General features: G+C 43.5%; 1 protein-coding gene across 7 annotated transcripts in view; it reads left to right on the top strand.

Moving 5' to 3' along the window:
- Window positions 1-7911: 7911 nt before the first annotated feature.
- ILDR2 (immunoglobulin like domain containing receptor 2) overlaps window positions 7912-27774 on the top strand; it is a 57508-nt gene continuing 37645 nt past the window's right edge. For 6 of the 7 annotated variants that reach the window (XM_077999095.1, XM_077999089.1, XM_015125393.3 and 3 more), the window contains exons 1-3: window positions 7912-8127; window positions 25178-25510; window positions 26424-26543. In XM_077999095.1, the coding sequence (XP_077855221.1) occupies window positions 8082-8127; window positions 25178-25510; window positions 26424-26543 (499 nt within the window). In that variant the 5' untranslated portion in view covers window positions 7912-8081. Of the gene's footprint in view, window positions 8128-10297; window positions 10404-25177; window positions 25511-26423; window positions 26544-27774 lie in introns of those variants that run through there. The other variant, XM_077999098.1, reaches the window with a different exon arrangement.

The following is a 27774-nucleotide window of genomic DNA, read 5'->3' as shown; positions in this document are numbered from 1 at the left end:
AAGCCAGAGAAGGAAGACCCAGTAAAGATGACTGAGAAGAATATGTGAAAAAGTAGGAAGAAAGGCAGGAAAACCAAGAAAGGCGAGTGATTTCAGTAGCAAGTGGTTCATTTATTCAATAGGTATTTATTCAGAATCCACTGAATACCAGCCTCTATTTTAAGCACAAGAATAGGTTGAATAGAACAAAGCTTATAGTGGAAAAAAACAGGTAATAAAGAAATAAACTATTACCTATATAACAAGATGTCAGAATATCTTTTTGGACAATAAGTCCAATGAAGAAAAATAATGTAAGATATGGGAATAGCAACAGATAGAGGGTACAATTTTAGGGTGGTTAGTAAAGGCCCTATATGAAGAAATGAAATTTGAGCAAAGACTAGAAGGAAGAGAGCAAGTAAACCATGAAGATATCTGGAGAAGAGCATTCCAGGTAGAAAGAATAGCAAGTGCAAAGGCTCTGAGGTGGGAGCACATCAGGTATGTTTGAGGAATAGCAAAGTAAGTCACACGGCTGGAGTAAAGTGAGTGAGGGGGAAAGTAGAGAGAATATTAGCGAGGGAGCTAGGGCCATATCATATAGGATTTATAGGGCCACCATAAGGACTTTAGATTTTGTCTAAATTGGGGGAAACCATTGGAGATTTGGATGACTATTACTTTTTTTTAAAATTAAGTATGAGGTGTGATTTTCAACCAAGTACGTGTTATGCAAACCACTGAAGAGCACCACAAGTGTTCGTGGAAAATGTGGCTGAGTTTTTTCCTGATGGTAGTTTAAGTGAAGGCCCAACATTATTCAGTGTGCATCTTCCCTCCTGTGCTAATAATAATAATAGTAGTAATAATTGGTGACATTCATTGTAAGCTACATCCGGCTTTCTGCTAAACACTCCACAAGGGTTATCTTATCTCCCCTTCACAACAACCCTGTGAAATAGATTCCATGATTATCCCCATATTGCAGAAAAGGAAATTGAGACTTAGAGTGGTAAGGTGACTTCCGCATGCCACACAGCCTTTGAGTGGCTTTGACATCTATGAGATCCCAGCTTAACACTCATTCCAATCTGTTTATCTTAGATATTCAAGGTTGTTTACTACCTGATGCTTTGCCAAAGTTAAGAGAGAAATTTCTGAGTACCATGTAGACATTGTTTGAATGTGCTCAGATTCTTTAGTAACTCAACGTGATGTCCGGTTGATTCCTCCTGCTTGCAATATACATGTGAATTCTACCTCTTGTGACTCCTTGCAATGTCTTTCTCAATTGGTGTTAGCATTCTCTTCGTGCTGCCCCTTTTTAGGTGCTTGTTACTTCTTGAGCTCTTGTAATCTCTCCCATGGAAGAGACCTCAATCTGTTGTCTCTGTCTCCATCAATTCATCCTACACCCTGTGGCCAGAATAACTTTGCTGAGAAACAGGTCTGATCTTGTTCTACTTAGAAAATCTCATGGATGGTACATTGCCTGTGGAATTACATCCAGATCTGGTAGCTTGGTTTCCCTTGGTTCAACCTCAGCCTACCTTTCCAGCCTTATTGCTGACTCTGCCCTTTGTAAACCCATGCTCTGGGCAGCAGTTCCTGTTCTCACTTCTGCCTGTTGCTTGTGCATCTGTGCTACCTCCTGCTCCCTTTCTGCGCCTAGAAATTCTGTCCAGATGATGTTTAAAGCTTAGCTCAGGGGTCACCTTTTCATGAAGATGTCTCTGACCAGGACTACTGATAAATAATTGACCCTCCCCCACTTAATTTTCCTACCATATTTGGTACATGTCCTAATACAGGCCCTGTCACACCATCATACTTAAAGACCACATATTTGCCTCCCTCCCTCCCTCTCTACACACATGGAGACAACTCAAATGTAAGCTCTTTGACATAAGGGGCTGCGATTCATTCATCTTTGAATTTGTATTAGTTTTTAATTTCTAGATAGCATAGTGTCTAGAATATAGTAAGTATTCAATAAATGTGTGTGGAATAAATGAATGAATTCAGGGAAGAGAAAAGGAGAGATGAGGAAAAGGGAAGATGAATACACCGGGGGCAGTTTGTAATTAATTAGACAAGTACACATTGATCATCTCTATGTAAAAGGCACCTACTCAGAATTGGGGAAGGAGTACAGAATTAACACTTCTATGAGAGATCCTCACCCCGCTACTTCAACACGAAGGTCAAGGCTGCTGTTTTCTAATCCTGGTCTTTAAAGCCCACATGCCACTTCTCTTGCTTGAGCAGTTTCTTTTCATGGTGCTCGATGTTCTGGCCTTCTCATTCTAGCTCTCTTCCCTGCCCATTTTCTGGGGGTGAGGTCATCGGATGACATATTTGTTCTGGCTCATTTCCCTCTCTCAGGTTCTGTCTTTGACCTGTGCCAGGAAGAAGGCCTTTAGAAGAATGCATAGGGCTGGGCTCCGAGAAACAGTCTTCTGGCTAAATCACCAAGACCCAGAGTGAAAGGCAGCTTCATCTTGTAAACTATAGGCAGTCAGTTACCCTTTCTTCCTATAACCTTTGGGCTGTAGGAAGCTGCTTGACTACTAGTATAAGAATTGCTCTGCTGCTCATCTGGGGGGCTGTCAATGCTGTTCTGGTCTCCAAAGGATGCTAACAATGAAATAAAAACAGAAACAAAAGCAAACACTGGAGACAGGGCTCCTAAAAGAGCAGTAACCTTCATCTCTGGCTCTGTAACTCACAAAGAAATTATAGGTTGCACTGTCAGTAAAAGCTCCCAGGGCTCAACTGCTCATAATTAACTTGATTAACTGCTCACGATTGAGACATAATGAGGACAGGTGTACATCTAGGGGCTTTGTATCTGGCTGAAGATACAGGCCTGACAAAACACCTGTCACTCCTTCTTCTTCTCTCCTTTCTGCAGGGATGTCCTAGAGACTGGAGGACAAATTTACAATGAGTAAATGTTGGCATGGGCACAGCTTTTGTCCAGCACCTTTTCCTATATTATAGAAATATTAGAGGGTATAGAAAGTTGTAGGCTGGGCATAGTGGCTCAAACTTGTAATCCCAGCACTTTGGGAGGCTGAGGTGGGAGGATTGCTTGAGCCCAGGAGTTTGAGACCAGACTGGGCAACATAGCAAGATGCAGTCTCTAAAAAATATATATATATATTAAAAATTAGCTGGGCATGGTGGCATGCACTTGCAGTCCCAGCTACTTGGGAAGCTGAGGCCGGAGGACAGCATTGAGCCTGGTAGTTTAAGGTTGCAGTGAGCTATGATAGCACCATTGCAGTCCAGTCTGGGTGACACAGAGTCAGACCCTGTCTCTAAAAGAAAGAAAGAAAATTATAAAGAAAAAATATAAATGAATGATGATCTTCCCAGAGGTAACCATTGTTACTCATTTGTTTCCTTTGTCCCTTTTAAATGTATGTTTTCATATTTGATAGCAAGCTCTGAATATACTTTTATGTTTTTTTTTCCTGCACATTATCCTTAGATGGACCTTTTTAGGGAACGCATTGGTAGAGAGCTAATTCAGGCAAGGGCTGCCCCCACTGTTGAGCAGGATCTAGCCTTTGGATGAGGCACACAAAGCATCACCTAATTCAGCACCCAGCACCACTGCAGTTGGATTTGAAGCCTGAGATTGCAGGTTCTTGGATTAAATCTGCTGGAAGTACATGGAATTTTCAACACATTCTCCCAACCTTTTACCTTTTTAAATTTCTAGATAGCATAGTGTCTACTGTACACTGTTCTTGCCAGTTCAGATTTTTTTCTTTTTTTTTGGCATAATGCATTTGTATATTTGCATTTCCTTTCTTTAAAGCATTTTCTTAATGAAACAATTTATTCCTCAACATGAAAGGACTTCAAGATTGAAAATGTTTTTGGTTTTCAGTATAGGGTGCCTAGAGTCTCCAGTCTTTTTAGTTCCTTGGTTTTTTTAGTTCCAGTTTTTTTAGTTCCTTGGTTTAATTTAGTTTTTTTAACTTATAATTCATTGAGGGTGGTTTTGAAGGTATGGAGGATGGGAAAGATAAACCCAAAAGGTAGCAGGAGAAAAAAAAGATGGACCAAACTTACATGAGAAAAATGGTATCTGTTTCAGAGTCATACTTCATATATCCCTCTTGGAATGTAGGATCAGAGAGGAGAAGTAGAAATAGGATTTTATCTGTGTGCTTTAAACAGACTCACGTTAAGCAGTATTCATGTGCATGCATGCCTGTGTGTCTGCAATGAAATCATGTTTTAAAGAGGATTCAGCTACATTATATTTATAACTATGTGGTTGCTACCAGCTACCAGCATGTCTCCTTGCGGTGGTTCACTTCTCTTTTCTCTGTGTCCTAATTCTGTTCTATAGTGTAGAGCTTTGCTGAAGCAGCCTGTTAGTCCCCCCACCACATACAATCCCAGCTGTGGCTTCCTGGGAATCTTATTCTGGTCCCATACAGGTCCTTGTTCTGCCATGTTTGTCTCATTGCAGTAGAAAGTTTGAAGTATTGCAGATCCAGACCCCTTCCTTGGCTGTGATGAATCAATCTCTCTATTTGGGGTCCTGTCCTATTAGTTCAGAATGAATGGACAACTGGAGCTTAACTAGATCCAAGGTGCAGTAGAAAACATCAGCTCAACAGCTTCCCAGGAGAACAAAAAGAGGTATTGCTTCTTAAACATTAATGTGCATTGGAAGCACCTGGGGAAAGTGGTTAAACCGCAGATTTATGGGCTCCACCTGGAGTTTCTGAGCTCATTATTTCTAGTAGAGCCTGGGAATCTGTGTTTAAACAAACACAGTAATATGATCCTGATACTGGAAGTTCAGAAACCACATTGGGACTCTGGGTGCCATATCCCATCAACCACCACCAATATGGAAAAATAACACCATTTTCCCATCCTCTTTTCACCTCCATCCCTTAGGCTACATGTTTTGAATCATTACATATACTACAACATTTATATTAACCCTTCATCACCTTGGTAATAACATGTGCAAGGTGATGGAGGGGCACACACTGTGATTCACTCCAGTTTAGCATCCCCTTCAGGATGGCCTGGGCCCCACTCACTCAGGAAGATTCAGGATATACCATGTGTAACTCTGGCTATAAAGTAGACATGCAGGGCACTACATGGAAAACACATTTCTGGGATGATGGACAAGGCAACTGCATTCTATGATTCATTGTGGCACAAGTGTTTCTTCAAGTCTCCTGATTTCTTGTTCAACTACACATAGATACCTCCTCTGAGAAGACATGAGTTCATTTCTGTGGGCATTCACGTTCCACTTCATATACACATCCAGGCTCCCTTCACTCAGTCCATCTCCCATTTTTCACATGTATAAACTTGCTCATATGTCCAAGTTTTGCATAAAATGCCATTATTTTTTGAGACAGGGTCTCACTCTTTCACCCAGGCTGGAGTCCAGTAGCGTGGTCACAGCTCACTGCAGCCTCACCCTCGCAGGTTCAAGTGGTCCTCCCACCTCAGCCTCCAGAGTAGCTGGGACTACAGGTATGCACAACCATGCCTGGCTAATTTTTGTATTTTTTGTAGAGATGGGGTTTCACCATGTTACTCAGGCTGGTCAAACTCCTGAGCTCAAGTGAGCTGCCCACCTCAGCTTCCCCAAGTGCTGAGATTACAGGTGTGAGCCACTGCACCTGGCCAAAATGCCACTGTTATGTGCGCTTAGATAATAAACACTATTCAAGCTCTTTTGTGCACTGTGTGGCACACACACATACATGCAGTAAATGGCAGAGCATAATACAAACATAAGGTATTATTATGAGGTATAAATACACCTCAATCTTCTGGTGTAGATGTTCTTTTTATGGTGCAAACAGTATATACTTTAGAGTCAGATTCAAATCTTAGCTCTGCCGCTTACTAGTAACCTGATCTTAGAGAAGTTAGTTAAATGCTCTGGGCCTAAGTTCCCTGTTTAGGGTTAAATGAGAAGGCTTGTAAAACATGTAGAACTCTGCCTAGAACCTAATAGGAAACTCACAAATGTTAGGTACCTCCTATATTTTTATTTTTCTGTCTATGAAAGGAAATAGTCCTCAAATTTCTCTCATGCAGTACATAGCATGAAAAATCATCCTGGCCAAAATAAGCAAAGAAAGAGTTTATGAAAGGATATTGGGTGGCTCAAAGAATTGCCGGGGAAGTGAAGAGCCAAGTGTAGAAGAGAGGCTAGACCCCAGAGAGCCTGCAAGACCACAGGCAAAAATCACACCTTGGAGCATCCTGGTGGCTTGACCTCTGCCACAGCTGATCGTGTACACTGGATGCTGCTGCTGCTGCCTCAGTGACAAAATCAATTCTCCACTGTCCTTGTTCCTTATATCCACCACTTGCTCCAGAATCAAAAAGCTCTGAGGGAGAGGTCAGCCTGGCTATGCCAGGGGCCCTGGCCTGCACTCCAGCTGGGATGGTCAGGAAGGTGGCTCTAGACTTTCTGGCTTCTGCAGTTGGAATTCCTCAGAATAAGAAGGAATTGAGATGTCAGGCAGCCATAAAAGACAGCTGTCCAGGGTCTACTCTTACCATTTCTCACATGTTCACATACATATCCTCCCTGTCTGCATACACATTCACTCTCAGGTGTGGAGTCTGCCTGCTCCAGGAACTCCCCTCCAGCCTGGCACCACTCTGTTTTCAGATGCTACCTGAGACCTTTCTGCTGTCTCTTTCCTCTACCCAGAATGCCCTCGCCTGCCCCCTTTCCACCAGGGATCCTTGAATGGCTCAAATCTTGTGCTTTCTGCAAATGCCAACTCAGATATTACCTCTCCTTTATCGTGGTGCCCCCACCCTACCCACGACTTACTCCTTACTCTATGTTCCCAAGGCACTTTCTCTATGTCTCCATTACTGCACTTGCCCCGTTTTACTACGAATAAGTATCATGTCTTTAATGATCTGACCTTCCTCCCTTTCCTGGACCCAAGATGAGGCTCCTAAGGGCAGGAAGTCTATCTCGTTCCACTTTGTAACCTTAGTTCTTACACCTAGTAGAGGCTTCATATATATATTTCTTAAGAAAATCATACATTTCTCAGTTCTCTCTCAACGCATAACATTTTGAGACACAAGACAAATCCGTCTGACAAATAGGAATAATCCATGTGAATGCGTGCTGGAATCTATAAAGTGTTGGATGGATTTAAGCCGTTATAATCATTTATCTCATTCTGGTTTTACATATTTTCTGTTAAAGGGCCGGATGCCCTTATTCTACCTCATATTTTAACAGGAAAAAGTAATGACGCGAGATTCCCGCCTACCTTTTTCAATTCTGCGGAGCCTCCTGCCTGGTTCCTTGCACTGTCAAAAAGGAAACCAGACGGAGGGGCGGCGGTACCGCAGAAACGAACATTCTAGCCTAGAGGACTTGCTAGTTAAGTCCCGTAAGAAGTTACGCCAAGTCCCCGCCGTCCCCCACCCTCGCCGCTGTCGCTCTCTCCCGGTTCAGGTTGGCTGTGGCAGCCTGCAGCCACTGCTCGAGTCCCCAGCCCGCGTTCTCGCCGGGGTTCCCGAGCGCGGGCGTCCCTGGGAGAAGCCGCGATGGTCGCTCCCAGCTCGGCGCGGCCCGCGGGGCGGCCTCCCCGGCGCCTCTCGCTGCCTGCAGCCCAGCGGCCCCTTCTCCCTGAGTGGCCTCAATCACTCCACGCTGACCTCTGGGCCGCCGGGGGCCAGCACGTGACAGAGAAACTTTGGCAGTCGGGGCAGCGGGCGGCGGGGCGGAGGCGCGGGAGGCGGTGCGGCGGCCGAGCTCCCCCGCGCGGCGGGCTCTGCGGCGGGGAGACGCTAGCCCCGCGCCGCGCTGCCTGGGCGTGCGGATGCGCCGCCGAGCGCCGCGCGGACTCCGGAAGCCTGCGGCAGCGCGCGCTCCGCCGGCGGCGCGATACAGCCCCCGGCCCCGCCTGCGCGGCCGGCCCGGCGGGCGCTGCGCCCGGGGACGCCTGGTGTCCGCCGCTCCGCCGCCGCCGGCTGCCGCGGGGTGACAGCAATCCTTCTGCTCCAGCCGTTTCCCACTTTCCTCACTCCGTAAATCGGATGGGAAGTTGGGGAAGATGGACAGGGTCTTGCTGAGGTGGATTTCTCTCTTCTGGCTAACAGGTAAGAGTCCTTTTCTGCGGAAACGAATAACTTTGTATATTCCTGTAGTGGTTCTGTTCTCACCGCGCCCCCACCCCCCATTTTCCTCCTTACTGACCATGTTTAAAGCTGCTTAGCGGTCTGGTGGAAAGTGGGGGAGGGGGCAGCGTGTGTGTGTGTGTGAGAGAGAGAGAGAGAGAGAATGATGGGGGCGGCGGGGGAGAAGCCCAATGACAAGTGAGACGCATCTAGATGCAGGTGTTTGACTCATTGGCGCTGAGGTTGTTCTTTCGAATGTGCATTTCCCCTCCATAAAACGGTTCTCCTTCGGTCTTATCCTGAGTTTGTAATGCTGTGAGTCCTGGGAAAAGCCTGGCTGGAATCAAGGAAGCTCAGAGGGAACTGATTAATTAAATGAACTGGTTTTCTGGAGGTGGGGGCTGGAGGACTGCCTCCTTAATTTTTTCCCTAGAGAAGGAGGGGGACCCAGGGCATTCTCTCTGTGGCTCTCTGGAGGGTGCAAGGAACTGGAGGTTGGGAAGGAGATGGGGATGGAACCTTCACTGGTTGTAGAGGTTAGGGCCTGGCTCTCTCTCACTTGGTGTCATTTGGGGAGTGGTCCCAAATGATAATTAGAAAGCAGAAGAGCCTTTCTAATAGCTGCACTTCCCACTCCCTAAAAGATAATTTGCAGAGAGATTTAGAGACATTGGGCTTCTCCCCAGCACCAGAATCACTGGTCTAGCTGGGTCCTCTGTGTCCTCCCCTTCTTTTTGATGAACTTGCTCCCCATTCTCTTGGGGTCAGGAGATGCTCTTATTCTTAACCCATTTCCCCACATGAGGATTCCAATTCCCTTAGGGATACAGAACCTTGGGGGTGGTCATCCCTGAGAGATTCACAAAGCAGCCCTGCTGAAGGGAGTGGGATGGAGGTGAGGAAGGTCTGGATAGCTTGGACTGGGTCAGAGGCAACCATTCAAATCAAGGTGGAGGCAGAATGAGGGAAGAAACAGAACAAGGGGTCAGAAAGGTGAGGACAGGATGGGGATGGAAGGCAGGAGAGAAAAGGGAAAATAGCACCACATGAGAAGTTTTGTCCCCTCTAGGATCACCATCAAAATCAAGGCACTAGGCAAAGGGGAACAATCTTAAAATAGCTAAAACAAGTCATGGAAAGAGGGTAAAATACATTTAGCAAGAAAAGGCAAATACCGCATTTCCCTTAGCTTCAGAATAAGATTCTTCGTTGCCTAAATATTTTTCCCGTTTCAAATGAAATGCCCCTAACATTGCCCTTGCCCCACTGCTGGGTTTAGGCTGGGGGAGGCACCCTTAGCAGAGTTAGCCTCTTCTTTTGGCTGCTTTGAGTTCATCCCTCCCACGTTATTCAAATATGAATCATCTCTAATTTCAGGGTTTGGCTGATCCATGCCTCCCTGCTCCCCTGGCCTCCCAGTGCCTTCCACTCCCACCCTCACTGATTCTTCACGTCCTTAATCTGCCTCTACTCTCGGTTGTCAATATTCTCAGGGCACTTAGTCCTTGAGCCTGTATCACAACAGCCCTGAAGTCAGCCAGGCATCTGGGGAGGGGTCCCTGAGTCAGAGGTGCTCTTACAGACACACTGGGGTCTGCCTAAAAGAAGTACTCTGGGGGTTTGCAGGGAGTGACAGAAGAAGGGAAACAGAGCTCTCTTTAGATGGCTCACAGCTTTTTATGAAATAGAATCATATCACTGGAGGGGACTACAGGAACTGTAGTTCAGCCCTCTCAGTTTATACAGATGGAGTCCTATAGAGGCAGTATGCACATAGCACGTTCATGATTGATTAGGGACCAGATCCCAGTTCTCCCGAACCCCAGACCAGTCTCATTTGCCCTTTCCTAAGCTGCCTCTCCGGGCTTTTTGCTGGAGGGCTTTTTGTTTTATTTTTGTTTTGAGGGAGGTGATGCTTTGTCTGTACCTTCTGCCACCTGCACCTGGAGAGGCTGTTCTGCTTGGAATCAGGCAACAGGTTAGTTATCAGGACCAGCTCAGCTGTCAGATGGCTGGGGATTCTTTGCTGTGAAAGTGAGGCTGACTCCTGGGATCCCATTGATCATCCTCTGCTCCCTGCTCCTGCTTTCCCCTCATCCCATCACTGCTGTCAGAGGTGTGGACAGACAAGCTGCCTCTCAGCCTCAGCAAAGTAAAGGAGCAAACAATGGCGGCTGGGGAGGGGAGGGAGGAGACAGAAGCAGACAAGGAGGAGATGAATTCAGACTCATTCTTCACAGAGAACCATGAGAGGAAAGGTGAGAAATTTTAGTCCAGCCCAATCAATGAATTCTCTTTTGAGGGGGTGGTAGAAAGGAAGGGAGACAGGGAAGGACAGATTAAAAATGAGACAGCCAGGAAAAAAAACCACATTCATTCTTCCTCTCCCTCCCTTTCTCTCCCCATCATCTCTCTCCCACTCCCTCTCTATTTCTCCTCCGCTCCCCTCTCCTCCTGTTTCTCTTTTTTAATGCAGGCTGAGCAATTTCTAATCAACACTTCAGTTTTTTCCTCCAGGCTCTAGCAGCTCCTTCCTTGTCTTTCATTACTAAAATTCTGTGTTTCTTCCTGTTATATATTTAGCCTCATGATTCCTTATTGTCATTGTGATGTTGCTTCCTGTAATATATTGGTTTTGTTATTGCTGCTGTTGTTGTTGTTATTTTGAACAAAACAAAATGCTTACCAGCTGCTATTTTAGCAACAGGTGCCATCTAGCAATAAGACTTGAAGGAGGGTTCACTCTGTCTTTGTTCCTGAATATGGGTGGCGTTTCATCCTTTCCTGGCAGCAGAGGCTGTGAGAAACGCTGGAGCTGTGTCGACACTCTGGGAACACACTCCTGGAGCAAGCGGTGTGTTTTCCTGGAGGCTTCTTTGGCTATCTCTGTAATAAAGATTGCTTGATGGATTAGCATTTCTTTTTCTTTTCTTTTCTTTTTCTTTCTTTTTTTTTTTTTTTTTTTGAGACTCAGAGTCTCACTCTGTCACCCAGGCCATAGTGCTTTGGCACCATCTCGGCTCACTGCAACCTCCACCTCCTGGGTTTAAGCAATTCTTGAGCCTCAGCCTCCCAAGTTGCTGGGATTACAGGCATGTGCCACCACATCTGGCTAATTTTTGTATTTTTAGTAGAGACAGAGTTTCACCATGTTGGCCACGTGGGTCTCAAACTCCCCACCCCAGGTAATATGCCTGCCTTGCCCTTCCAAAGTGCTGGGATTACAGATGTGAGCCACATGCCCGGCCCTGGCTTAGCATTTCTTTTGGTTTCACTTGTTTGTCTATTATACAAGCACATATTAAATTTTTGTGATTTCTAAGGATTATAATAAGTACTGAAAATGAGGCACTAAAAGACTTAGTCCTTGCCCTCAAAGAGTTGTCAGTCTAGTCAGTGATTCGAATAGGTTTTCATCCAGGTGCAGTTGTTCATGCCTATAATCCCAGCACTTTGGGAAGCTGAGGCAGGCGGATCTCTTTGAGCCCAGGAGTTTGAGACCAGCCTGGACAACATGGTGAAACCTCATCTCTAAAAAAAATTAGCCAATTACAGGCTTGCACCTGTAGTCCCAGCTACCCAGGGGGCTGAGTGGGAGGATTGCTTGAGCCTGTGAAGTAGAGGCCGCAGTGAACTGAGATTGTGCCGCTGTACTCCAGCCTGGGTAACAGAGTGAGACCTTGTCTCAAAACAAAAACCAAAAACCAAGTTTTCCAGTCATTTTGTTATGGTCGTTAAAGGTCCTTTGATGAGAGCCATACCCCTGCTGTGAGAGCATGGAGGAAGCACACTCAACCCAAACCAGGAGTGGTACAGCAGCTCTGAAACAAATTCCCAGAAACGTGATAGCTACGTTAAGATATTTGTTCATGAATAGTCAGTGAGTGAGTTACTCCTATGTACCAGAAATTATGCTAGGGTTAATAAGATGAATAAGTCATAGCCCTTGCCTTTAAGGTACTCAGTCTGGTGATGGAGACACCAGTTATGGAGTAGCATTATACGAAAGCAATGGTAAAGATCTGCACTCTGGAGTGCCTTGAAGGGGCCCCTGACCCAGCCTGCAGTGGGAAGGGAGGTATCAGGGAATGATCATTACTTGGTCTGGTTTCATGTTCAGGTGGACACCTGGTGACTGAAGGATAGGCTTGGGTGTAGAGAGTTAAAATGTTGTTATTAGCCCTGGAGAAAGAAGAATCACTTTTAGAGACTGCTGACACCTCAACTTCCGTTATCTCTTTTCCTGTCCTGTATACCTTCCAATTTCTCTTCCTCCTCTGTTCTACTTTTCTCCATGGAACTTACCTCGTTCATCTTCTTTCATCACTTTAGCACAGCTCTGCCAACTCGGCATCATCCCCCAGCCTGGATGCTTCTCTCTGGACTAGGAGAGGGAAGTTGTTTCAATATCCTCATCACTCTTTACATTTTAGACATAGGAATATTCTGGGTGGCTAGTTTATATAAACTTGAGTATCAGTGTGAGTAGTCTTGCACTACTCGCACCACAGTGCAAGTACCTAGTGCTTAGTTCAGTGTTAGTAGTATTAGTATCAGGACACGGTTAGTGGAAAGAGCCCTGACCTGGGAGCTGAGGATTAGGTTCTAGTCCCACCTCCTCTATAAATCACTGTATAACCGTGGGTTTGGATCTTGGTCTTAAATATTGAGCAAGTTGATTTTTAAAGTTAACTTCAGCTCTAAGATTCTAGGGTTCTGAAATTTTCCCCATTAAAATTTGATGAGTTATAAATGAAAGCTAAAGAGTAACAGGTACATAATTCCTTTTATAATTTACCCAGGAAGAGCCATCAAGGGAGACCCAGTTTTCTTTTTTTTCTTTTCAGACTTTCCCAGACCATTAATGATTGGAATGAAAAACACCAGGTAGAAAGGAAGAGCTCTTGCTCGAATTTTCAGAAGAACAAATGGAGCTCTTGCTGGACAGGACAGGTTCTACTCTGAGCAATTAAATGTGGTCATATTGGGAACTGGTAAAGTGAGGCAAGTACTTTGGACCAGATGGGATGAATCTTACTCCAGCCAACCTGGTCCTAGAATGTCCCTTCTAGTCCAAAATTTTTGTTCTAGGACTCACCTGTTCAGCCCTTCCAACTATTTTAACTCTTATGCCTTCTTTTTCCCAATGTTGTTCTCACTTATTTACATGCTATGATGCTTTTCTATGTGTTAAATAGCTTTTATAGACATTATCCCATTTGATCTTGCTAAGTAAGTAAGGCCGGTGTTGCCTACCTATACTTAAGAAGACCAAGGCTCAGAGGAAATAGATGACTTGTCCAAATCCATGATACCTTACTGGTTAAAAGAATAAGAAATCATGTCACTGCCTTAATATGACTTGGTTATTTGAAGTGCCTCAATTCAGGGAAACATTCTTTTCTGGTTAAAGTAGATCAAACTATAACTCCTGATTTAGGAGAACATACGTGGTGTCTGTTATGGGGTATTGGATATTGACGCACAGAGTTCATAGAACTCAGGGAAATAGTGCAAGAAAAGTGAGAAACAATGGCAGTTAGTTTTTCGTAATGAAATCCTGAGATCTAGTGGGAAAGGAGCGAATGAAGAGGACTCCAGCAAGGCACATGAGAGCAGAGGATGTGCCCCAGTGACAGAGCAGAAACTGATGGCACATCAGAGCCCATCTGGGACTAGGGGCTGCTGCTGTGCTCTCAGGAGCCACACAGGATGTAGCTATAGCATATGCATGCTTAAAGTCTCAGTCTTCAAGATAGTTTTTGGCTCTCTGAAAATGAAATAAGGTGTTTTGGATGACTAGAGTTCTTTACAGGCCAAGGAACAAGGAAGAACTCAGAAGAACATGCTGCTTCCTCTGTTCTCCTTCAGCATGTGGAACCCTACAGAAAGTGGTGCTGAATTAGGAGTAGGGCCCTTGCATTCAGCTGAGGCCCTGCATCCTCACTCCTTCCATGCCCTTGGCTCACCAGGAGGCAGTGTGTAGGGGGGTGGTAAGGCTCAAACTGACCTGGATTTGAATGCCAGCTTAGGATTTTATTTTTTATTTTTTTATTTTTATTTTTTGCCTTTAAAATGGAAAGCTAACCTACCTTATAGGATTGTTGTGATAATTAAAATGAAGTTATATAAAACTTCTAGCAAAATATTTGGCACACAGCAGGCCCTCAATACTTATTATGAACCCAAACTAGATGTATTTGTCAGTATTTTGATGCAGAAACAAGCAGTGCCCAAATCTCAATAGCTCACAATATACACTTAGTTCTTGCTCATATTATATGAGACCTGCAGTCAGCTGTGGGTAGTTATGGATTGGCTAGGTTTGGTGGACTTGGCTCAATTCTAATTCTCTTCTTACTCCAAGACCCAGGATGAAGGATCAACCACTATCTGAGCATTTTGTTCTCACAGTGGAGGGCAAATGCTCAAGGGGGTCAGGGCAAGGGCAGAGCCAAACCATACAGATGCCTTTAAAGCTTCTGCTTGGCCATATCTATGGCACATCTGCTCACAACCCATTGACCCAACAAGTCATGTGGCCAAGCTTATAGTCTACGGGGTGGTAAGTATACTCTGCCCACAGGGACCAACGCAAGGATGGGGAAGAAACAAATCACTGGGAATAAATACTATAATCTGTCTACTAGGTTAAATTATTCAACACATGTATGGAGTACTTACCATGTATCAGTCTTTAGAAGTCTGCAGAGGGAGCTTGTTATTAGTTGGGGGGATAGATGGCTAAATAAGAAATTCTCAGGGAAAGTGATGTGATTCTTTGGGGTACTGTGACTGCTCTAAGAACAGGAAGAAGCTTCTAGAGGCAGTGATAGCTGAGCAAGTCTTGAAGGATAAGTAGGAGTTGGCCAGAGAAGAGTGGCATGGGGGAAGGGGAGTCTGCAAAGGGAACAGCCTGTGCAAAGGCCAAGAATCAAGGGAGGGCATGATGTTTTCTGAAAACTCAAATGCTTTAGTATGGTTAGAGTATTTAGTACTGTAGGAAGAATGGAAGGTAGTGGCCCCATCTCAGAGGAGTTTTTGTGCTCCTGAAGGCTAGAGGGAATCTTTTAAGAGTCAGAGCAAGAGAGTGGCACAATCAGATGTGCATTTTAGAAATATCACGTGGACCTCAGTGTGGAGAGTAGATTAGATATGGGACAAGGCTTGTAGCAGAAATCAACTAGGGGACACTTGCAGAAAGCATGGCAAGACACGATGAGATCCTCAACTCACATGGTACAGTGAGGATGAGAGAAGTGGACAGAGTGACCAGAGGTGGAGGACATAGGACTGGCTTGGATGGATGTGGTGGTTGAAGGGGAGAGAGCGTCAAAATGCCTCCAAGTTTCTGGCTGGAGACTACTGGAGATGCCATTCATCAACATGAACTAACACAAGAGGAGAAATTTGTTTTGTTTTGTTTTGAGACAGAGTCCCACTCTATTGCCCAGGCTGGAGTGCAGTGGCACCATCTCAGCTCACTGCAGCCTCTGCCTCCCAGGTCAAGCAGTTCTTGTACCTCGTCCTCCCAAGAAGCTGGGACTATAGGCACACATCACCATGCCCGGCTAACTTTTGTATTTTTAGTAGAGACAGGGTTTCGCCATGTTGGCCAGGCTGGTATTGAACTCCTGTCCTGAAATAATCTGCCTACCTCGGCCTCCCTAAGTGCTGGGATTTTAGGCATGAGCCACAGCATCCAGCCAGGAGAAATATGTTAAGGAAGGAAGATGAACGTTCCCCTCCCTCCCTTCCCCCTCCCTTTCTACCTTCCTACCTTCCTTCCTTCCCATTTGAAGTATAGCCTAAACTGTTATAACTAAGAGATCCTAAAATATTGTAACCCACACAAAAGAGTGTATTTCTCCCTCCTGTAAGAGTCCAAATCTGTGGGGATAAGTCTACCATTTCCAACATGCAGCTTCCGAGACTGCTCATAGCCATTCCTCAGCAGGAAGGGGCAGGAAAAGCAGAGTTCCAGGGCAAGCCACTTGTTTTGAGAGAGGTGGCCCAGACGTTACACACATCACTTCTAACATACCTTTGTCCTGAACCTAGTCACATGGCCACACTTAGCTAAAAGAGAGGCTAGGAAATATATACTACTTGGCTGGCCAAATTAAACCTGGGAATTTCTATTACTGAAAGGAAGAAGGAGATAGTTGGTGTCTCCATCTACAGATAGATGAGTTTGAGGTGCTTGCATAACATCTTGATGGGCAGTGAAGTTGTATATTTGATTCTGGAGCTTAGGAAAGAGATCTACACAGGAGATACAGATAACAAGTTGGTAAAGGCTGATAAGAGCTTTGTTAGAGGAGTTTTTTCCTGTCTAAATGGCTGTTCCATCCCAGAAGTCTGACCCACTTGGAAACCAAGACAGTTTTCAAAGTACCTCCACATTGCAGGGTAAAGACCGACCTCTTTTAGCACTGCTTTGTCCCATTGGAACAGCATGTAAGCCAGCTAGACATCACCCATGAATTCATTTCAGATCTGTGGAAGATGAGGCAAATGAGACAGAAAGAAAATGTTTCTAGCTTTTAACTACACAGTGGTGGCAGAGAACAAGAAAGGATGGCCCATTTGGAGAAAATATGCTTGATGAATAGCAAGATTTGTGTAAACAGACACCAGAGTTATTGGCAGCAAATAATAACTATGCCGTGAGCAAAAATCCACCTGGGCAGTGGCAGCACTGGTATTTACCATGGCCCTTTGGAAAACAGTGACACATTGCTGCTTTTGAGACTCTTTGGGGGAAAACATATGACAACACTATCGTGTTTTTAAAAATTTCAAGACGGTACATCTGGTTACCCTACTCCTAAAGTGGATTGAGCAATCAGGTATACCATGGTAACAAACGAGAAACTGATTCTGGCCAAATTAAGCAGGAAAGGACTTTATTGGAAAGAAGTTGATTAACTCACAGAATCAATGGGAAAACTGGAGAATGAGACTCAGAAAATAGGCAGATTCCAAGGCAGTGTCTACTATTCTTGGTAAAGCCTTTTTATTTTAGTTTTTTAGGTTTTTTTTTAACACAAGTTTATCAAGGCGATGAATAGTTCCTATTTCGAGAAGAAAAAAAGATTCAAGCTGCATTTTCTTTTTCTTTATACTTTTAGCCTTGTCTTTAAATATTTCCCAAAATGTTTTATTCTCATCCTGACAGTACTACTAAGGGCTGAACAAGCTTTCTTTCCTTGTCTGAATTATGACCAAACCCAGAGGAGGTGTTTACTCATCCCCCTATTCATCTCCTACACTTAAAAAACCTGCCCATTAGTTGTTCCTAAAAAGTATTTTAGGAAATTGGGACGTGTTAAAACTGTAAAAACAAGAGAAATTTCTTAAAGAATACCTAACTTGACCAGCTTGGCCAGCATGGTGAAACCCCGCCTCTACTAAAAAAAACAAAAAAATTATCTGGGCATGGTGGCACGTGCCTGTAATCCCAGCCGCTCAGGAGGCTGAGGCAGGAGAATTGCTTGAACCCAGGAGATGGAGTTGCAATGAGCCACAACGGTGCCACTGCACTCCAGCCCGGGTGACAGAGAGAGACCCTGTCAAAAAAAAAAAAAAAAAAAAAACCTAACTTGAAGGCAGGCAAAGAAAGATTTGTACAGGTTGGGCATTGCTAATCTGAAAATTTGAAATCCAAAATGCTCCAAAATCTGAAACTTTATGAGTGCCGATATAATGCCAAAAGTGGAAAATTCTATACCTGATACATTTGCTTTCTGGTTGTTCAATGTACACAAACTTTGTTTCATATACAAAATTATTAAAAATATTATATCAGATTACCCTCAGGTTATATGTGTAAACTATATATGAAACATAATTGAATTTTGTGTTTAGATTTGGGTCCCATCCCCGAGCTATCTCTTCATGTATATGCAAATATTGCAAAATCCAAAACAACCTGAAATCTGAAACGCTGCTGGTCCCAAGCATTTGAGATAAGGGATACTCAAACTATATTGTCATACTGAATGAAGAAAGAACCTGAAGGCCAAGAATGGGCAATTCTGAGGTCAAATCCTGCTTTTGGTACTCAAAAGAGTTAAGGGACGGTGAGCATTATACGGTATTTCTAAAGATGCCTGTCTCTAATGATGATATTTTTCCATGACCTTTAGCAGCAATCTTTGTTTCTCTAAAATGGGGCTGTGCTTATAGGGCTGCCTCCCAAAGATGCTGGCAGGAATAGCTTACAACTAGTGGGGGAAAGGAACTTGCTTTGAAAAAACTGAAAGTGCTAAAAATAAGAATAGCATTGCCTTAGAGTCTGTGTTTGTTATTCTTGCAAGAACACAGTTCATCATATATAGAATCTTTTTCTTTACGTGAGAATTGGGGCAGGACCTTTTTTTGCACATGCAGCGAGACATTGTCTGCACTTGAAGCTGATCTTCCCTAGCCTGGTGACGAGGTACCTACACCTGGAGATTAGCTGAGATGGGGGCTGCTGCTCTGAGCTGTCACTCTTCACTCTACCTTTAGGCAACTTTCCTAGTTACTGGCCAGAATCCATTCTCTGAGCTGGGGACCACCTGCTAAGAAAGGCCCCTAAGACTCACAGGTTCGGTTTTCATTCATTCATTGATGCATTCCACATTTTTTAGCTTCACCTATATTCTTTGCCTTTGCTGTATGCTAGGGATACAAAGTCAACCAAATCCTGGCCCCTGCCCTCAGGGACCTTATAGTTAGAAATGAACTTTACATTGAATTTCTCAAGATGAGGGACTGGTCTTTTAAATCTGTTTTACCAGAACTTAGAGTAGTGTTTCAAAATATGTTTTTGGTTGAATTAAAATTAGATAGTCAAGGGTGATTTTCCTGGAGGTCAGGGCACCAAAACAGTTAAAAGAATAGTCTGGTGGTCTAAAAATGATGACCCCCTCCTCTGCAAACCAGAAAACCACCTATGGTCTTCAATTCTAGTCCTTCTTCCAGTGAGGAATTCTTAATTTTTTTTTTTTTTTTTTTTAGATTTAGAAGGTCTAATTTTTATAGATGTAATCTCTACAGTATAATTCTTTGCCTTGCTTCACTTCTTTTCCTCTCTTCCCTAAGGTGCCTCTCTCTAGTTTTCCAGAATACCTACTTTAGTCTATAGGATGAAGCACAGGTTCTTTCTGCACCTCTGTAAATTTTTTTATAGGAGTTTGAAACTCAAGTCCCATATGGTGTTACCAGTGCCTGGACTTGGAGGCCCAGCCTTCCTGTTGTGCCAGCGTATGCTTGTTTATGTGTGGGCAAGACCCTTTTTCAGTGCTTCTCTGTGTCTGCCTCCCAGGAACTCCTTCAGTTACATGGCCTGATATTTGCCCAGGAGGAGGGGATAACATACTTATGGTCAAAGGATGGGAAATATTTCAGTATGACTGGAGCATACTGGGGGCCATGTCAAGGAGAAAACTTTATATGCCATGTCAGGGAATTTCAATTTTGTCCTGGAGGGAATGGGGAATCGATGGAGGCCTTAAAGCAGGAACTGACATGATTGATGTGTGTTTTAAAAACAGTATTCTAGAAAAATATGGAGAGTGGATTGGAAAGTAGGAAGTAGGAAGACCATTTAGTTGGCTATTGTCAAACCCAGGTGGTGGTGAGGACCTGTGTAAAAGGATGGTGAAGATCTTTGGAGCCAGTGAGTCTAGGTTCAAACCCGAACTGCTGTCACCTGCTAACCTTGAGATGTTAGGCAAGATACATGCATACAAGCATTCTCTGAGCATCAGTCTCTTCATCTATAAAACAGGTGTAATAACAATGCCTACTTTCTAGGATTTTGAGAGAATTCATTAGGATACTACATGAAAAGTGCTTAGCACAATCCCTGACACACAGTAAACATTTTACATCTATTATCTAGCAGCAGGAATAGAAACTTGATTTAAGGGAGTGACAGTGGGAAGAGAAAAGGATCAAATTTGAGAGATATTTAGACTTAGTGACCAACTGAATGTGGTCAGGGACAGAGAGGAAATTATCAAAACTAAGATTTCTATCTAGGGCAATAGGTTAAGTGGTATTTTGGCAAAAGAGCAAGGGATAGAGAAAGGATGAGTTTATAAAAAAGAGCTAGGGTGGGAAAAGAGGAAATGATGAATGAGGTTTAGACACATTTAATTTAAAGTGTTTGTTAAATATGCAGATGAGGCTTAAGGGAGTTGGGGGTGTGAGACATAACTGGTAGTTGGAACCTTGGGAGCAAATGAGATTTTTTAGATCAAATGCACAGCTTATCACTACAAAGAGGCTGAAAATGTTTAATTTATCTGGAATTCAAACTTACAGTTACATATTCTTATTAGCCTGTATAGACTGCAGCATAAGAAGTACTTGTTCTTGGTACCTGGTTTTTGGCATCTGACAAGTAGGAAAATTGAAAAACAAAAACTCTAAGAGATAGAACCCCAGCTCAGGATACTCCCCTACTCCCAGGGCAGACCTCTTGGGAATGGGAGCCAGAGAGAGGATATCTCCAGGTCGAACTTCAGTGTCCACAGGGGACTGGCAATCCTAGTCCCCATCCAAATTAGCTACCAGCTCTGAGAGGCCTGATCTGTGGGGGTCCCATGAGAGGTATTTTTTGAAGTTAGATGGATAGCAGCATCACAGGTTCACATTTGGATCAGCCATGCATGAAGAGTTATAGGAAACAATACTGGACCCTCAGGAGAAGGGGCTGGTATTAGGGTCCCAGGCAGGCAGGCCAGAGTCCAGGGCAAGGGTTCAGACCCAGTGGAGCAACTGGATTGCAAATCAGGATACCAAGGTGGAAAAACAGTCTCCAAATAAGGTAAACACAAGTTGAGAGAAAGAGATGCTGCCCAGTGGTTATAGGAAACCTAGGAACTCACCAGGGATCCAGGGTTAGGGCCAGAAGAGCATTTCTAGACCCTACCCTCCAGTGGGAATGGGGGTCCTGATAAACTTGGTCAGGGCAGTTTAGGGACTGGATGGCATTCATCTTACAGTTTGAAACCTGTGGTGCGGAAGGAGGGATTGGCATTTTTACTTTTATCTCCAACACGTCACTCTGTGGTTCTCAAAGATCCAATAAACTGACATTTACTTGGAATTCTAGTCCTGTCTTCTCCAGATCTACCTTTAGCTTAGAGTCCCATTGTGCCTATACATACGCACATGTGTATGCATGTGTGCACACACACACAGGGTTACTCTCTACTTCTGAGTTCCAGGAGGTGTATAAGTGATGTGCAGTGAGGAGCATACCCAGGCACTGTCGCTGTTGAACTCCTGATGACATATTCCAGCATTCTTGTGTAGGTTTTGCCCTATATACACTCGGCATCTCACACCTTGATCTCTGTGCTTGTGTAGCTCTAGGTTTGTAACTTCACAGAAGTCAGCAGACTGCTCTTGATAGCCTCAGCAACGTTAGCAGCTACATTTATTGAATGCTCACTACATACCAGGTATTATTCTAAATACTTAGGATACAATCTCACTTAAGCCTCAAACAACTCCATAAGGTAGTTACTATTATTCTGGTTTTGCCAGCAAGGAAACTGAAACTCATCAGAGTTGAGTAATTTGCTTGAGGTCATGTAGAGCCTGGATTCTTACTTAGGACTGACTACAAAATCCATGCCTTTAAGTATCATGCTATAAAAAGGCAGATGTTTCTGAGAATGTATTTTTTATTTTTATTTTTTTGGAGCATGAGTTTATGTTTATGTAATAGAAGCTGAGAATTGACCAACCTCTATTAATAATTGATTAAGAGAGGCCAGTGGCTTGCTCAAATGGCTAATCTCGTTAACAGCGAACAGAGCTTGCAAGGTTATTCTTAGTAATTATCTAATGAACAAAACCGCAAACTTTCTCTCTAAAAAAATAAATAAATCTCACCACACTTTTGTACAGCACCCACCTGGGTGACGAAATGGTCTGTACACCAAACCCCTGCAACACGCAATTTACCCGTGTAATGGACCTGCACATGTACTCCTTGAACCTAAAACAAAAGTCAGAAAGGAGAAAAAAGGAAAGGCTAGGAAATGTGATTTCCCAAGCAGTGCCAGAATAGCAGTGGAGCAGAAAAGAAGTGTGGTCAAGCACACAGCCTTGTATGGGAATGGTGCCTGTGAGTGGTTATCCAGCCTCAACCACTGCTAATTGAAGTCATTTCACCTCACTTGTTCCTATTTTTATTACCTGAAAAATTGGGGTGTAACTAAGGATTTGAAGAATAATTACAAGGTTAAAAAACGCGCTAAAATTTAAGGAGAAACTATAAAGAAATTGATTTTCCTAATCTAGCTACGTAAGTGAGGGAGAAAGGAATTAGCCACATCAACATTTAGTGGTGGTGAAGGGAAGCATGGGAACTAGGGTTCTTCAGTGGGCTTCCAGATAGAATTGTTTGCCTTTTGATGGGGCTGATCTGCATAATCTGGATGTAATCAAGCCTGTTGGTGATGGATGGTTATCAAGATTCAGGATGGGAGGTGAGGGGAAAGGTTGGCAAGGTGAGGGAGAATTAGCATTTGAGACCTACTCTTTACCGGTCACAGTGCTCTTCTACTGAGTCTACTCTCTGAAGGTGCCCAATGAAAGAACATTTGTTAACAACTCTGAGAGTAAGTATTATGATGCTCGTTCTATAGGTGAGGAAAATGAGCCTCCGATTGCTTAAGAAACCATCACTAGTATATGATCAGATGAGATTCAAAGCCATTCCTATTTGATGCCAACACTATTTTACTACGCTTCTGACTCATTTAACTAATTTCCTCTGCAAAGTCCTAGAAATTCCCATATTAATAGCCATGCATTTGCTCATACATTTCTTCATTTATTCTGTAGGTAGCTGTTGAGCACAGGGTAGGTCCAAAATGCTTTGAGATTTGATAAATCTCAAATACTCTGTTGTATTCACTTCCACATGTTACAGAATGCAGAAACCCTTTTCCCCAGCAGGAATCAGGACCTATTTTTTCATCGTTCCTTTCACTGAATAGAGACATAGGTCTGGATGTCAGAAGATATGAGTACAAATATATATCTTTCCCTTGTCAAGAGTCCTTCACGAAGGAGGCATATTCATAAATAAGTTTATGCTTTAGCTGTGGGAGTGAGTTGGCTTTGCAGGATGTCATTGTGAACACTGGCACTAATAAAGGACAGGACCCCATGGAAAGTAGTCCTTTATTGCATGTCTCTGCCCCAAGCTACTTGAAGCTGACTTAGCAGTCTCCTGGATTCAATTTGGAACTTCTTTATCATATCTTCATATTTGTTTTTTCTGCCTCTCATCATAATTCTATTTCTGCTTTTAACCTCACATCAAGCTAGAAACTCTTGACTCTCCGATTCAACTGAGAAAGTTATGTTCCCTTTGCTTGGAATTTCTAGACCTTATCATTGAGTTCATGTGGGACCTTTGCTTCTCACACACTCCCCTGGTCTCTCATTCACTGAAATTTCTCATTATTTCTTGGTCACCAAGCCTCAGGTTGGATCTTTTTACCACTTAAACTTCTCATCTGCTTTTTAGCACCCCCCCCCCCCAACTTTTTCCTTCTTTTGATTACCCTTCAAAGCTTTTGAACTTAGTCTACTGCATTTGATCTGAAATCCTCCATTTCTCTCAAAGACTTATTTTCCTCTTCATCTGTGTCCCCTTTGCTGGGTCACCAGCTGGAAGGGAAGTCACTTCCTCCTGAAGTGATACTTCCTGGCTTCATTGTCATTATTTATCAAATATTTGTTGAGTACCTATGGACTTCACAAGCCAGGGCAGCAAGGTAAGATACCTTCCATACCTGATAAGTCTGACAGACCTGACAGGCATGAAAAGAAATACATGGAAGACTGTGAGAGTAACAGAAGAAAATGCTGGGTGTACTGATAGCACAAAGGAGGAAGTGATAAACTTGTTGGTCAGAGAAGGCTATACAAGAAGCCCTTGAACTGGGTTTTAAAAGATGCAAAAAAGTTGCCCAAGCAACTTTGTGAGGGAAAAGCATCCCAGAAACAGGAGACATCATGTGCAAAAACCTGGAGGCATGAAACAGGATATCCCACTGGGGAAGCTATTAGTTGTTTGATACTCTTGGAGCTTGGTGCTCAAAGAGAGGTGTTTCAAGAGGCAAGAGGTAAGGCTGAGGAGGTAAGAGGAACTAAATGATGGAGTACCTTGCCACGGACTTTGGGTTTTATCCTGAGGGCTATGGAGGATGAGTGAAAGGTCTTAAGAAAGAGAGCCATAACAATCAGTTTAGAAAGATCATCTGAACTGTAGCAAGAAGAGTGTACTGGATGTTGACAGATGGAAGGCAGGAAGACCAAAAGATTATCGTAATATTACAAGGAGGAAATGAAGAGAGTCTAAGCAAAGGCAATAGTAATGGGGTTAAAGAGGAGGGATGAAATATTAAAGATGTTAAGAGATTAAGTTGATACATCTTAATGCCTGACTGGATATAGGGAGTGAAGTTGTATTAGTCCACTCTCACACTGCTATAAAGAACTGTCTGAGGCTGGGTAATTTGTGAAGAAAGGATGTTTAATTGACTCACAGTCCCACAGGTTTAACAGGAGGCATGACTGAGAAGACTCAGGAAACTTACAATCATGGTGGAAGGCAAAGGGGAAACAAGCACCTTCTTCACATGGCAGCAGGAGAGAATGAGAGTGAAGGTGGAAGTGCCACACACTTTTAAACCATCAGATCTCATGAGAACTCACTATCATGAGAACAGCACAGGGGAAACCTGCCCCCCATAATCCAGTCACCTCCCACCAGGCCCCTTCTTCCAATTTGACATGAGATTTGGGCAGGGACACAAATCCAAACTATATTAGAGGGTGTATTTCTGCACAAGGCAACCAGATGGATATTAATGCCATTAATTGTAATTGTGAAAATGAGGTTGAGGGGACACAAGTTAGGTAAGTGAAGTGGAAAGGTGTGACCATGTGGTGGAAGGTGAGGTCCAGGATATGGACACTGTTTGGACATGTTTATTCTGTTTTGCAGCCATGGTCGAAGGCCTTCAGGTCACGGTGCCTGACAAGAAGAAGGTGGCCATGCTCTTCCAGCCCACTGTGCTTCGCTGCCACTTCTCAACATCCTCCCATCAGCCTGCAGTCGTGCAGTGGAAGTTCAAGTCCTACTGCCAGGATCGCATGGGAGAATCCTTGGGCATGTCCTCTACCCGGGCCCAATCTCTCAGCAAGAGAAATCTGGAATGGGACCCCTACTTGGATTGTTTAGACAGCAGGAGGACTGTTCGAGTAGTAGCTTCAAAACAGGGCTCCACTGTCACCCTGGGAGATTTCTACAGGGGCAGAGAGATCACGATTGTACATGGTAATAATGCCCCTATTTTGAATCTAGGAATGGGAGGGAGGTTAGTTTCATTCTTCCCTTCCCTTATGTCAGTAAGGTGATATCCTAGCCTCTCACCCTTTCAGACCCTCGAGACTTTTATTTTATTGGAAATGGGAGCATCAAGAGACCTATCATTGCTTCAGCGGGATGGTGAGGGGGAAAAGGGTGAATCATGTAAAATCTCTCGAAGACATACAGATGAACTTTGGAAAGAGTCTTTCCAGAGCCCAGCGTCAAGCCTCAGGAGCTTGTTTTTAGAGCTGAATTGAAACGGTTTTAGGGGAAAAACTTCTTCAGTCAAACATCCTATACCTTGACATCAGCCTTTAGGCTCCTTTCCCAAATGTGGAAAGCAGACTCTTCGCAGGGAGAAGGGATGTATGCATACAAATAACAGAGCCAGGTAGATGCTTGACCCAAGCCCCAGGTGGCTTTGCATCAATTCCACCCTTTCTCTTGCTCTCTAAAGCTCTGGACATCAAAAGGTCCCAAGAGTCTGATATGACCTATTTGATTATTTGAATTTTGAAGAACTCCTGTGATTTTAGCTTATCTCCAGGAGTTCAGAATAATTCTGGCATTTTCCTGGCTCTTAGGGGCCTCTGCAGGCCTGGTTCAAAGCCATCTCCTACTCCTGAAACTGGACTAGAACTAGACCAGTTTCTGGCAGGCTGTAATTGTCCTTCCTTAGAGATGCTAGTTTTTGTTACGGTTCTGTTGGTCTTGTTTGTTTGTTTTAAGCAAAGCACACATCTTTCAACCACCATCCAGATAAAGAAAGAAAATACTGCAGATACCCTAGAAGGGTTCTCCCCTCCCAACCCCCATTGTTCAATGTTTTTCTTTCAGAGGACAGAGTTTTAGGACTGAGTCCTTCTTTTTGTGATAACAGATGCAGATCTTCAAATTGGAAAGCTTATGTGGGGAGACAGCGGACTCTATTACTGTATTATCACCACCCCAGATGACCTGGAGGGGAAAAATGAGGACTCAGTGGAACTGCTGGTGTTGGGTAAGTGAAAACCACAGGTGACATTTTCATCTTAGACTGCTTGCACTTGCATTGTATCCTATCCCTCTTCTCACTTCTACCCCTGTGTGCATTAGCAGGTTGCATACACAGTTTTATCTTTCATGCACACTCCCTTTTAGAATATGCTGTTTATGAGCAGTAGCTGTACTTATTATGTCTTACTTCTTGAAAGCTATGACCAGCCCCCCGCCCCCACCTTTTATCATTGTCCCGAATATTTCTTCTGCTTTCTTCGTTTTTTTTTTCCCCTTTCCACTTTCACCTTTAACCTTGATTTCTCTCTTTGTCTTGTTATATGCTAATTTTGAAGAAAATGCTAGAGGCCTTTGAAGCAAGGTAGAGATTACACAGAGATAAGAATTCACTGATGTGTCAGAACCTCTGGAGACATCAGGAATCTTTTCCCACTGGGTTATCTCCACTTAAAACAATCATAAGAAAAGATAGCTGTAAACTGGAGAGTTCAGTAATAAAAGATACCCAATAAAAAGAGCTGCTTGGGAGATGTACTAGTGTTTAATTGGAAGCCAGATATCTTAAAACCTAAAAGTGTCCAAGTTATTCTCAAAGCACATACATCTAATCCTTATTAATATTAATCTCCTCATAAATGAAAACTCATTACTTTTGGCTACTTTCCTTTTTTGTGGATTGGAGGAATGTCAGTGGGAGCTGACCTCTTTGTATGAAACTGAGAATTGAGCACATATTTTGTGCTCTGTTAATATTGTTTGAACAAGAAAATTAGAACATACAGAAATAAGAAAGGAAACTGCATAGTTATAGGGAAAAAGGTAGTTCAGGAGATACACTTAAAACTATTTTTCAAAAGAAATTACATTTTTGTAGCTTCCAAGAAACCAGGTGATAGCAATTTGGAGGAATTCGTAAGGGTGCCTCCTATTAAAAGTAAATGAGGTTGAAGGTTGATTGGTACCCTATGCAAAAATTGTAGAGAAACTCAGTCCCTAGGGAGAAAGTGGCAGTTGTTATTTAGGATTTTTAGTTTTAGTCTTTATCATGATTGTGTGACTTTGGCAAAATAACTATTCTGATGCCTTAACATTGTATTTTTTATTGTTTTACTTTACAAAATTATTTGATTTGATTTTATTTTTGAGACAGAGTCTCACTCTGTTGCCCAGGCTGAAGTGCAGTGGCTCAATCTCAGTTCATTGCAACCTCTGCCTCTCAGGTTCAAGTGATTCTT

This window comes from Macaca mulatta, chromosome 1 (assembly GCF_049350105.2).
Source record: "Macaca mulatta isolate MMU2019108-1 chromosome 1, T2T-MMU8v2.0, whole genome shotgun sequence".
Taxonomy (NCBI): Eukaryota; Metazoa; Chordata; class Mammalia; order Primates; family Cercopithecidae; genus Macaca; species Macaca mulatta.
Note: the sequence above shows the minus strand (reverse complement) of the source record. Positions and strands in the feature narration are given on the sequence as shown.